Source organism: Vidua chalybeata, chromosome 1 (genome assembly GCF_026979565.1).
Source record: "Vidua chalybeata isolate OUT-0048 chromosome 1, bVidCha1 merged haplotype, whole genome shotgun sequence".
NCBI classification, from domain to species: domain Eukaryota; kingdom Metazoa; phylum Chordata; class Aves; order Passeriformes; family Viduidae; genus Vidua; species Vidua chalybeata.
Genome location: NC_071530.1, coordinates 55420322 through 55433780, shown reverse-complemented (window position 1 = coordinate 55433780; position 13459 = coordinate 55420322). Strand labels below are relative to the sequence as shown.

General features: G+C 33.9%; 1 protein-coding gene across 21 annotated transcripts in view; it reads left to right on the top strand.

Moving 5' to 3' along the window:
• The window catches only part of LRRFIP2 (LRR binding FLII interacting protein 2), a 57677-nt gene that overhangs the window by 36101 nt on the left and 8117 nt on the right, over positions 1-13459 (top strand). For 7 of the 21 annotated variants that reach the window (XR_008429464.1, XM_053935853.1, XM_053935849.1 and 4 more), the window contains 6 exons: positions 1330-1374; positions 2065-2178; positions 2602-2673; positions 7921-8091; positions 8377-8469; positions 10418-10510. Coding sequence is in view for 20 of the 21 variants with exons in the window: in XM_053935853.1 (XP_053791828.1) it covers positions 1330-1374; positions 2065-2178; positions 2602-2673; positions 7921-8091; positions 8377-8469; positions 10418-10510 (588 nt within the window). In the remaining variant the exon portion in view is untranslated. The remainder of the gene's footprint in view (positions 1-1329; positions 1375-2064; positions 2179-2601; positions 2674-7920; positions 8092-8376; positions 8470-10417; positions 10511-13459) is intronic. The other 14 variants (XM_053935828.1, XM_053935897.1, XM_053935906.1 and 11 more) reach the window with 5 other exon arrangements.

Below are 13459 nucleotides of genomic sequence, written 5' to 3'. Positions count from 1 at the left end.
GAGACTGAGAGCTAGACTACTCTTGCAACCACTTTCTGTGACTTTGCATTTAGATGGTATTTTAATACAATGCTGTATAAGTTTAATGCTTTAACGTTAAAATGCTGTATAAGTTGTAATAATTCATGTTATTTATCATCTATACATTCTCAAATAATGAGAGACTAATTATTTCTCCAGCTTAAGCTTTAGCGCTTTTTTCCCATAATAAAGCTGACTTTCTGAAATTAATGCTCTGCTAAAAGAAATGTGGAGGCTGAGACTGAATTATGTTGCCTTCTCAGTTGCTTGTGTTATCATCATTATTTATTATTAGATTTGAAATTTATAATTTTATTTAGGTTAGTCTAAATGTATCCTTCAGATCAATTGGATTCTTCATATCATTCTATCATCACGCTGGTGACAAATATTTGCAATCTGTAATTTCAGTACATCATTGGAGGTGGTGAATTTGTCATGAAGAAGCAATGTTGCTTTTATAGAAACCACAATAGGAGGAAAAAGAAAAGTCTTATAAAGCAGTGTTTGTTTCTTCTGTGATTGCAATAGACTTTCAAAACTATTTTCCTTGGCATAGAGAAAAACAAGTGTTCTTTGAGAAGCAAGATATGCAAGATACCATACTAAATACGTGTCTAGTCCCACCTATTTTGATTCATAGAAATGTAGAAAATGTGGATATCTACAATATAATTTTGCAATAGCAGTTTCCTAAGTAAGAAGGGAGTGTGGTAGTTCTTTTCTTTAGCCTTCAGTAGATAAAATATTAATTGAAATTATTTTGTAGGTTGCTTTTACTTAGTATGCTTCAGTTATAGGCTTTTACCTGAACCAGTTTTATTGTGATGTAATCACAGGTGACACTAAAGAGATTGAATGTACAGATGTGTTTTCCATTGACTAGGGTATTCACCTTGCTGTCACTGACTGCCTTAAGTGTACCTGCATGAAGCTTTGCATCTGTTATGCCATCTAGTATTGTAGTGATTACTCTTGTAATTTAAATATTACTTGAAATATATATTTAAATATACTTGAAATTTAAAAGAGTAAACATGTTTGGTTGCTCAGTACTGGTAATGACATTTTAAAAAAGTAAGGTTTCTGGCTTTTTCCTTTACAAGCTTTTTTCTTTACATTTATTTTGCAATTGAGGTAAAAACTATTTTTTAAACTAAATACTATTTTTCCTGTCTTGATCTATGCTAACTTCTGGAATTTTTAAAATGGTTTCATTTAAAAATATTTCTCTGTCTCTTTGAACATAAGATGTTAATTGGTAGTTCCTTATTACAAAAGGTAATCATGTTCCCTATTCTCTTTCAGCTGGAAGAAAAGAGTGAAAAATCACATTCAGAAATATTTTCAAGGGTAAGAGTTTTTAATTTTAGAAACTCTTTTAGAATTAGTTAAAGTCAGTGTTCATTCACAAATTCACAAGTGTTGAAATAATTCACAAAGTATACATTCTGTGTATTCTTTGTATTTTTTGTCAGGGTTAGCTTGCAAAAATCTTTTTAGATATACTTTTTTATTGTCCAGAATTAATGGTTTATGCCTTTTATTTCTTGAGGGGAAAAATTTATACTTTAGTTTACTTTTGGCCAGTAACAATTTTCTATATAATTTATTTTTCATGTGAGAAATATTTACCAGGAAAGCCTAAAATTTAGGAGGCTAAGGCTATAAAAATCTGTATGATAGATGCTCATTGTAGGCTTTCTTCTGAATCCTGGATGGCAGAAATTGTAATAGTTAGTAATATTGTAAATGTTTACAGTATTTCAGCACTATTATCCATCTTATGAATATCGTCCGGATAGATGACTCAAAATTCTAATGTTCTTGATACACTAAGTCATCAACAAGAAACCAACATTTTACCAAGAAGAAACACAGCTGCTGGAAAATACTTAATGGAAAATACTGTCTGTAAACTAATATTAAGAAAAACAAGAGATAAAACAGTGCTGTGACTTTGAAGAAATTTATAAAGATTATTATCAAGTATACCAGAAATAACCATATGATTCCTGACACAATGTTTTTCCCTTTTTTAAGCCCTCATCTCGCAATTCAGTAAGTGCAGCTCCTCAGAGTGGCAACTCATCTAGGAGAGGAAGTGGAGATGCAAGTAGTTTGGTGGATCCTGATGCCTCCCTCAGTGAATTACGGGTGAATTGCATTTTTAGAGAATTTGGAGCTAGTTTAAATAGGAAGATTGTTTTTAATACAGAATTTCTATTATAATAAGAAAATGCTATGAGGATGTAATTTTCAATCATGAAGTATTTTTTTACTTTCTTGGTATTTTATCTTGGTTTGTGTTCATAATTATGGTTTAAGAGTTTAGCTTATTAAGATAAGATTTTGTTTATGTTGAATTTCAAACAATTCTGTGCTATTTGAGATGTCTTGGAGTTAGGGTTATAAACAAAACCTTAATTTCCATCAAGTTGGTGTGAATTAATTTTAATTTCTGGGAATTATTGCAGGCTTTGTCATTTGACAGAAGTGCATGTAAACTGTTTAATGCTTTTTCAACTTTAAATTATTTCCCCATACTTCTTACGCAATGGTTCCTTCTATGTCCTGCAGGATATCTATGATCTTAAGGACCAGATACATGATGTAGAAGGGAGATACATGCAGGGACTTAAAGAATTAAAGGTATCAGGGCTCCTCCCAAGCATGCATTCTGAATGGGTGTTTTGCACAATGGAGTTATCACCAGTTTCACTAACGTATAGTGGCTTCACTAACAATTCTTTAAATTTCTTTAAAACATGTATCTAACTTTTAATGCATGAAGAACATCAGCTTAAAATGTGTATGAGATCACATGTTTATTATTTGATTACAGTTAGAAGAGTTAATACTTTTTGATGTTTTTATATATATAGGTGTCTTCTGATAAGATAGTTTATATTTTTAGAGGTTTGTTAGCAAACAAACAGATATACAAAATAATTACTAGGTATTAAATGGGGAACAAAGAAATGGGACATAATTATGGCAAAAAACTTAAGAATTAGTCCTCCAGGTTTCAGCAAATACTTAATATTATAAAGCAAAACCAAAATAATAATTTTGAAGGATGTGCTGCAATTAATTTTGGCAGGCATACTGCTTGCAGGGGAAAATTAATTTTGTTTTAATTCTTAGCCATTAAAAAAAAATTCATTTATGCTGGTTTATATTCCCATTATTTTCTCTAAATCACAGATTGATTTTTTCAGCACTAGGCTAATGAGCGCTAAGGAAACTTTCCTGTCTGGCAATCCTGCATCCACTGTGATAGTCACATTCCTACCACCCCAGACTTTCACTGCTGGGAGCAAAACCCTCCAGTGAGTCACCAAGTGAGTCAATGGGTGCTGCACTAGACTGGCTACACACACCGTTCTCACACTGTCAGTCAAGGTTTCCTTACAGGCTCGGCCACAGGTTTCCCACAACAGAGTCTCAGATATCTGATTTCTCTAAGTAGTTTAATCATGGAAGAGTCACACAAAACTAGCTCGAGATCAAGCTGGGTCCTGCCAATGACGGACCCCGAACCAAGCAATACGTGGGCTTTTGTATGCACAGTCCATGCACACAGGGGTGTGGGGTCGTCATGCTGAGCCATTGGCTCCCCTTGTATCTCTGAGTGGCCGCTTACCTGGCTGGTGCCAAAGGTTCCCATGCACCTTGTTGTGCAAAGGGTCAGTGCCTGATCACTGCTCTTGCTGGAAGCGCCAGCCATTTACCCCTACCAAGGGTGCAATCTGCAGTTTGTACTGCAGCAGCACACTGAGCTAACTACCTGTACTAGGTGTAGTCTTCCACAGGAGATTTGTCTGTACTTTTACTTGTTTAAATTAGGATGTATGCCTTTCTTTTATACATTTTCACACAATTAACAGTGCAGTAAATTTAAAATAATCCTCCTTTTCACTGTTTTGTATTGAAGGGATACAGAATTTAAAAAATTATGGGGCTTACAAATCCTTTCCAGGACATTTGTTCTGTTCTCTTTTCTATTCTCTAATTGTGAATGGTTTCATGTAAAAGTAAAGAGAACTTTTCATATGTTTTATATCCATATAGAGACTGAATTAAATGAATGCTTCTTGTATTAGAGCATGTAACAGTGATGTATTTATCAGCTTACTTGAATTTCTTCAATTTAACAATATATTAGATTATATTGTAAAGGGAAAATATGTAATACGAGCTGTTTAGTGTTGCAAAAGTTATTTCCTCTTTGAAGTATAACTTTACCGTTAAAGGAAACATTAAACTTGATAGCAGTATGTTCAGATGAAGTATGTTTTGGTTTAGTTACATTGACATATGAATATTAAAAGGATTTCAAAGAGTAGTAGATTACAAGATTATTAGACATAGACATATGAGACATAAATCAAGTATAATGTGAGACTGCTTCATATTTTCAGAATGGATCTCTTACCCTTTATGTGTTTGCCAGCATCTCATGATTACTGTTCTGACTCGTGGTTAATGGATTATTATTTAATGTAATCCATTACAGTTACCAAAGAGCACAGTGTGCAATAGTAAGATCTTCATCTATGCTTGGCTTTCAGAATTGAACTGCATTTTATGTTGTTGCTAATACTGAATAATATGTTCCTAGGTTAGTTCACATTCCACAGAGATTCTTTTGGGAACCTTTTTTTTTTTTTTTTTTAATTAGGAAAGTACTGCCTTTTTCTTAACTTGTACTTGACCAGTTTATTCTTGTGTATGTTATAGAAGAGTTACCAGGATACTTGCTTTACACTGCATTTAAATGTTGAGGGTTTTGGTTGGTTGGTTGGGTTTTTTTCCAGTGTTGGACTAATGGGGATTTGTAATCACACTACCTTCTGAGATCTCTGGTTGCCCTTATGCTGTTAAAAGTGTGGGTTTTACCTGACTACAAATATACTGGGTGTCAGTATAAACAGCAGGATAAACTCTAATGTTGCTAGTTCTGGTTTAGTTAGGTCTTCAAATCTTTTGCTGTCTTAGTTTGATTCAGTTTTGTTGCTTCTTTATGTATTTCTTTGCATCAGCTGGAAAGGAATTCTGTTTCTTTCCTCAAAATTTTTCCTTTTATGCTGTTAACAGTGCACTCTCTTGATGTCTGTTGGCTTGAATCATCTTGTTCTAGCTGAGCAAGCTAATTTTTATAGCACTTTACTGATAAAGTTGTGGGTGGTATTTCTTCATAGCTTTAGGTTATATGCAGAGTCTTATGTGTTTTCATTCCATCCCATTCCCACTGCTTCATCCTTAAAAATCCTACCGCCTCCTTCAAGTGTTTCAGAAATTATTTCAAATCAAACTGGAAGACTCCGTGAAATTGCATGGAATTCTTGAACCATGGGGAACATGTGTAATACTTGAAAAGAAGACAGCTGCAAAGAAGTCATTGCAATGTTTCAGTTTTTTTAACCCAGCAGAGACTTAGACATAATTTAGCTTCTTTCTCAGAAGCAGTTTTTACTCTTTAGTATCCAAATCAATCTATTCCTCTTTTGTAACTGCAGATTCATCCTCCCCTGCCATTATTTTTTTAATTAATGACATTCTAATACAATGTTTTAAGCCCCAACCTTGTCTTTTAAGCCCTCCAGTCTTGTCTTTTAAGATTGGAGTCCTGGAACACATGGCATACAGTAAGAAGCTGAGACAATGGGCTTTGATAAGTATTGGAGTAGTGGTTGGCAATATTGTTGTTGTTTTTAGCGTTGTCTGATAGGAGGCAGTGGAGAGTAGAGGGCAGACGTCTTTGCAAGGGAAAGACAAAACAGACAAAAGTTGAGTTGTAGGAGCAGAAAATCCAATTAGAACTCAAGAAAAAAAGAGTTTTCACAAGGAAAGCAAACACTGATGTAGGTCATCCAGCAAGTTTGACCATCTGCAGTCTAGATTTCTGGAGATACTTAAAATGGAGATGAGCTGTGAGCAGCCTGATTTCAGTTGACCCTCTTTAGTTAGGAGATTGGACCAGCTGGATCTCTGCCGAACTAAATTACTACTTGACCCCAGTCACCACATTACAGAAATAATCAAATTGGGCTTCTTCCCTAGTCACGTTTTTTTTTGTTAAATGTCATACTTCCCTGTGAAATTACTATAGCATTCATTATAATCCTAATATTTCCTTTTTCTACTCTAAACTGGATTATTCTTTGAAAGTCTTTAGGTTTGCTAGCTCTAGCATTTTGTTTTGCCAGTCTTTACAAGATTTGTTGTATTTACAGCATCATGAAAAGACATGCTTTCTCTGGTTTTAATCTTCAGAATTACTTGCATGCACTTATGTTTATATTTTTTTTTTTTTTTCTTTTTTTTTATCCTGAGTCATCTTTGCTGTTTGCTTCTACTTCCTAGACAATAATGGCACTTGTCTTATATTTTCACAGCTTGTACTGTTTTGTCTCTTCTGATCTGTAATTATTTTTTCTGGGGTTTCAAAAAATTGTATTTCTCCAGCAGAAATTTCCAGAATTCAGTGAAATATGTACATGTGATTATGATAAAATTATAAAAGATAAAATACATACTCTAAGGACAGCTTTCCCAAACTGGAGATTTACAACATGGAATAATGCATGGAGTAGTGTCTGGGGATAGGGAATTTTTTTGCTTTCTTATGGCAGAATATTGAACTGTGACTTGGTACTTCTAAGGAGAAGACATGATAATTCCAAAACAAAAATGATTGCATAATTTTACTGTTTAACAGATAGAGATCTTAAGTATTTTCTTAGAAAACTTAGATTGCTGCCACCTTCTCTCTTAATATATTAGTTTTAGTGTTCTATTTTTGTGAAGCCCAAGCTTCATGCCCTTTCTGTGCTAGTGTTTCTACTATCAAAATATAAATATTTAAAAATGGAGATAGTGCTACTTATGCCGTCAAGGAACAGATTACATGAAGTACAAGGAGATTTGTCGTACAGCATAGATGTACTTTGTCCAGGGATTGGCTTAATAGTTCTTTTTCAATTCTAGAATTAGGACTCTGAAAATCAATTTTTATTATTTTTAAATCATAGAATGTTAAAGAGTTGGAATGGACCTTAAAGATCATGTAGTCCCAACCCCTATATAATGCATATTGAAATAAAGGCATGCTTAAAAGTGCCTGGAGTGATAGTTTTCTAAGTATTTAAATGGTTGGCATTTGTTACAACTCTGACAAAAAACCCCAAATATAGCCAAAATCAGGATAAAATGGTAAATGGGGGAGATTTGTCTAAGAGGCTATATAGCAAGGCATGTATGCCTTTAGGTAGAGAACCAAGTTACATGATTTTTTAAAAGAAAATTTAGTCAGTAAACCAAAGATAAAATACCTGTTTAAATAGTGAATCCTTTTTACTGGAATAATATGGCTGTCTTAAAGTTTTGAATCTAAGGTCATAGGGCACTACTTAAATAATGAGCATTAAGTTAAAGATACTCTTGGAATTATTTTTGTGGTCTCTTTTACTGATTTAATTGTCCACATTCTCTCTGTTAGATTTGTTGCCTCGTTCTGAACTGTTTTGTCATGCATGCCTTGAGAACAATGATATTACTACTAGATACGTGGTATTCACTAGAATGTGAAGCTGTGATTTTACTACTGTATCCCTGTGAGTTGCTGTGAATGTGGCAGAGTAGAAAATGCAAGTGGAATATTATCTTGTATTTTTCATGCTTTTGTAATGATAACTTTTCATTGTTGTGTATAACCGAAGTTGAATAATGGAACTAAAGTGTTACTTGGTATCTCTAAAGAATATATTTCAGAAGCAAAAATGGTTGCATAATTTTAATGTCTAACATCTCATACTTTAACATTATGGTGGTATTTTAACATTATAACAATGCATCAAAAAGTTAAACTAATGTGAACTTTTCTGCTATCTGTAGGATTCACTAGCTGAAGTTGAAGAGAAGTACAAGAAAGCTATGGTTTCCAATGCTCAACTAGACAACGAGAAAAACAACTTGATTTACCAAGTGGATACTTTAAAGGATGTTATTGAGGAGAAAGAAGAACAGATAGCAGAGTTCTGTAGGGAGAATGAAAAGAAGTCAAAGGTATTTTTTTTCTAATTATACAGTACAGAAGTCTGGACTACTTAGTAAGAACAGTTGAAAATATTCAGAGTAGCTTTACTTGTTAGTATGGGGCTTAAGTCTTTATGGCATTTTTTCTCTCTACAGTTTATTAAATAAAATCTTCTGTGTAGTAAGTGTCTGGACAACTTATTTAGACCACTTCAGTGTTTTTTTAACTGCTTGGTAGGTATAATTTCTCAAATCCTTGCAGTAATTTCTTACATAACTCAAAATAAATATAAATAATTGTTTTATTTAATACAGGAATTGGAAAGACAGAAACACAACTGCAGTGTTTTGCAGCATAAGCTGGATGAACTTAAAGAGGGCCTTCGACAGAGAGATGAATTGATAGAGGTATGCTCATATGAGTGTAGGATAGAACCTGTAAATATGGTGTAAGATTTGAATGGGAATCATACACAAAACAGGATTAAATACTATCTTGCATTTTTAAGAAATAATTTGTCTTGTTTTAGTGGGTAGAATTTAAGCTACTGATCCTCCTAAATTTATGAAGCTGAAGATGTCTCTGCAAGGTTTTCAGATGTATTACATCTTGCAAAGCATTTAATTCTTGTGAGAATTGTGGTTCCTAGTACCTTTTCTTTGTTGTGAGGGCAGAATTAATATTTGTGTGGCCAAAATAATTTTCCATAGCTAAAAGTTCTGATGCATGGATAATACTAAATGTTATTCTTTGCCTTTCCCAAAAGTTTCTATTTCAGTTATTTCAGATTTTTATGAGTATCAACAATTGAAGTTTGCCATACTGAATATTTGTTTACTTAGCAGTCAAGCATAATACACAGCAACAGTGGTCAGCATGTTATTGGGCCACAACCATGTTGCAGTGTGTTCTTTTCCCCTCTCACCCAGTTCTTTTTCTCCTTTTCCCTTTTGTTTCTGGAAATAAACCCACCCACCCTGAAATCCCAGAGCTATTATCAGTCTTCATTTTAAAATAGTCCACAAAGACATATATATATATGAATGTATATTGTCAGCAGTATATGGATGTCCATTTCCCAGTTATTTTAGTTGGATGTTGTAGTTCAATTATTGCATAATTTTCCCACTGTCTCTTCATTGCAGTAAAAATTGATTATCATTAAGTGTATAGGCCAAAGTCCCCTACCGTCATTTTCAAAAGCTGTGTAATAGTTCATTGATACTTTATTTCTTCACTATATTCTTGTGCTCTCCAGCTGGTAGTACTGTAATTTGAAATGGTTTCTGAAAAGTCACAGTTCTGTTTTAGAAGTATTATGCTTCATGAACTGCAGTTAATATGATTTAATAGCAGAAGAAAAGGATTAAGATGATCCTGTTATTTTCCAGCATTTTGAGTTAGCATAAATGCTGACAAGCAAAAGCCCTAAAAGTTCTCTTGTGGCTCTGTTGCTTGCTCTAAGTTATCTTTGACTTCACTGAGAATTAAAGAACAGCTTTGCACGTCCTTTTTTAGGCTTTTGGTGAGGTTTAAGTATATGAACCAAGAATATACAGTAGATTTTTCTGGAGTGTTTACTTTGGTAGAATGTAGCACGTGTCAAATAGTCGCTAAGACATCCAGTCCCTTTGAAGATTTGACCTTTATTTACCACCTATTGTGTCTTTTCCCCATCTATTAACACTAACAGAAAATCTAGCTGAAGCCACGTAGCTTTTTGCAGAAAGACATTGTCTTCTCTTCCCAGATGTAAAATCAAGTTCACTTCTTAAGAAGAAAAAAGTTGTCTCTAGCCCTTAAAATTCTTATGTCATCTTCATAGCTAAGCATTTCATTATGTTTGCAGGGGAAGCAACAAAATGCAGTGATAGTCAGCTAAAAAAGTAGGACTACACTTGATACATATTCATATAGTATCAGAAAGCAGTCAGCCGTTGTCTTTTGCTTCCTGGATGTTTGATTCAAATTCCCTTCTTTATACTTTCAAGAAGATTATTTTATTTTGTAAAAGATTAATAAAACCAATTGTTAACATTAATATTCACTTCCAAAAGGGACTTGAAGGTATCTGGAAAGTTGCAGTGGGAACAGTCACTAAAGAAAAGTAACTCTAGCTGTAGTAAGTTGTCCCAACAGCAGTGATTGAATAGAATTAAATACCATTCTCTTGCATGAATTAATGAGAAATATATTACATTAAACTGCACACTGTTTCTGTAACTTCATACTCATAAACTCTTCAGTTGACTTTTATTACTTAGTTTCCTTTATCTATTTTAATGTTTGGGATTTTTTTTCCATTTCCTTACTTCTCTTTCCTCTTTTATTCTTCCCTCATCCTATTTACCACAGGCGAATCAACGTATGCAGGAGACTATAGACTCCATAACCAAAGAAATGTTTGATCTCCAGAAGACAAATAATTGGAAAGATAAAAAAATTGGGGTATGAATGAAATATGGGAGGAAAGCTGGTTTTTTTTAATTTAGAAGTAGATGGATGCCCTCTGCACCCCAAGGAATTCTGTGTACTCCAAAGAAATTAAGGCCACTCCCAACTTAAATAAAATGCTTTGCAGTCTTTCTCTTCTTCAGAAAATGAGCCACACTTTATTTGCAGAATGATAAGTAGTACTAATTAAATCTGTAATATGAACTGTTACACATACAAATTTACAATTTTTTTGCAAAGTTTTTGATGGCATGCCTAGTGGTAAAATATATTATCTTGAATTGTCTTCTGCAATCAATTTGCGCATTCCTGTATTGCACTTCTGATTCTTGCATATTTGGTTAGCTTGTACACAACACTGAACCAAGCCGGTTTTGTGATGTGACACATGAAATACTTCAGGTACTGAGAGTCGTAATTGAAACAATGGTTGTAGGTGACCTTTGGAGGAGCATCCCTAAGGTTCCTGTATAGGAAGGAGGGTGGTACAGAAAGAACTGTGCTGATACTATGCAGCTATTGTAGATCAGGCAGGGTTTGTCAGCTTTGCTTCTGGGCAGGCAGAAGTCATAGAATTGAGTCAGCCTGACCATCGGTGATGACTACATGTCTCTGAACTTGTGGCAGTTCTGGGACACAAGTAGATTGTCTGGTGGCAATAGGGAGTTAATTGGAAAGTCTTTAAAAAGGAATTATCTGCCTCTTGACAGCTCAGGGGTCATTTCTCTCTACCTGAATTTTATACCATATTTCACTATATGCAGATTTCTTTGAAAATATTTTTATTTAATAGAGTTCAAGTCACCTTGAAAAGTTGCCTTTTAACTGGTGGTGGCCAGTTCAAAAACTATGCTGTCTTACTTTTTTTCATGTTTCAGTCTTTCTCTTCCATCATAAAAAAATTTCAACATTCTAGTTTTCTGAACATTCTTCTGAAAGCTTTTTATCTTTAATTTACCCTATCCTTTCCATACTTATTTCTCACATTTGTATATTGGACTGTCTCAATTTGTGCAATATTTTTGTGCTCTTTCAAATACATTGCCAGAATTAGTACAAGTATATCCTACAGTCAAATATCCTACCAGCCAGAATGACAAGAAAGATAGGTATATTTTCCTTTAGCCAAAATTGTCCTGCCAGTTTCTGTTCTTGTAAACACCATAACTGGTTATTTTTCTAGTTAGGTTTTTTTTTTTTTTTTTAGTTCTCAGAATTGAACTCTCTTAGAGAAGAAAATGTAAAAATGCTGCTCTTTTCTTTCTCATATCTGTAAATACTTACATACTTAGCTCACAATTTTTGAGCCTTTCTCCCTCCTACTGCTAATATTTAGTCTATTCCAGCTTTAGAAGTCTCTGCAAAGCTTCACAATGTAGTTTATAACTAAAATTGTAACCAAATTTTACAATGTATATGAGACGTTTTAGCTGTTTCAGACAAAGAAAGGGAGGCAAACAGAACAAAATAGCAAGAGTTTGTTTTACACCTGCCTTCTTATGTTGTCCGGTTCTACAGTTCTTGAAATTTGTGGTTATATTTGATCTTAAATTAGATCAGTTTGAGGACACTGAGTTACAGCATTGGGTTATATTCCTAAAATACACAGTTACTCTACTGTTTAGTGGCGCCAAATTTTCATTTAGTAATGGCAACTCTGAGTTTGGTATAAAAGTTACAAAGGCTTTTGGAATATTTAGAAAATAGGATTCCAAACATCTCTGGGTTCTGGCATATTATCAGATTTTACTCATATAAGTATGGTAAAATCTGTCTGCAGAACTTTGTTGTCCTGATTTCTGTTTCCTGCCCCAACAGAAGAATTACAGAGGTAGATTATTTGCAAAATCCATGTCAAATTAAATGCTGAGTGTACAAACAGTAGGATTTTTACTGGTTTTGAATAATGATTACTTAGATCTACATAGGTAGAAATACATAGTTATATCAGTTTGACTTCCTCCCCCATCAGAATTTTCTGATTTCCAACACTTGTGTTATTAGGGGGTAAGGATAGAAAATGTGTTTGGGAAAGGTCAGCATCATCACAGGACACTGTCAAGTACACACAGTCTGTGTCTATGATTCTGGGCTGCTGTGTCAATTCTCAAGTGGTGAGCTTACTCCCCTTTCCATCTCTTCCACTGTTCTTTAAAAAGTAAAAAGATATATGTGTCTTTTAAGTAGAGCACAAAATTATGTAATGATAAAGGTTCTTCATGCTATTTATCATGTAGTTAGAGATCTAGTGTGTGCTAGGAAATAAAAGGACATCTTACAAATTTTAAAATTAAGACGTCAGCTACTGTTTTCACACATGTTGAATTGCCTTTATTTTAAAATGTGAATAAATCAACTGCAACAGCACTTGTCAGAATTTTCTGTTGAAACTGAGTAATGCTTTAAAATATTGCTCTAGTAAAAAGATTCTAGATTATAATTAAAATTTAGCATACTGAAGTTATGTGAGGCAAGTACAGTACAAATGTATACACCTTCATTTCTTTCATGATATCAGTCCATTCCTACAGATTCATGCATAGCATAAGCTTTAGTTTGATCATTTTCTTGGCCAAAATGTGTGTATACTTTTGCACTTGCTGTATGGTGAGGATTATTTTTAATGCATGCAGTATTGTATGCTGCCCAGTCAAATAAAAGTGTCCAACTAACTGCCAGGTAACTTCTCCAGCTTAGCTAGGCAAACCTATCTGCACCCATATTGCACTTCTAGCTGACGTACTTTTTTGTGCTAAAATAGTGCTACTACTGTTTGCTGCTTTTTTTTCCTCTAAAACTGATTGCTTTGGATTTAGTAAATGGTGTTGTAACCCTTAAGCAACTAGTAACTAAACTAGTATTCGTGAGTGGATACATTCAAGGTCTTCCATGATGTGTGTTTTCTACTTCTGTACCTTAAAAATGGCAGAGAAATTAGTTCAA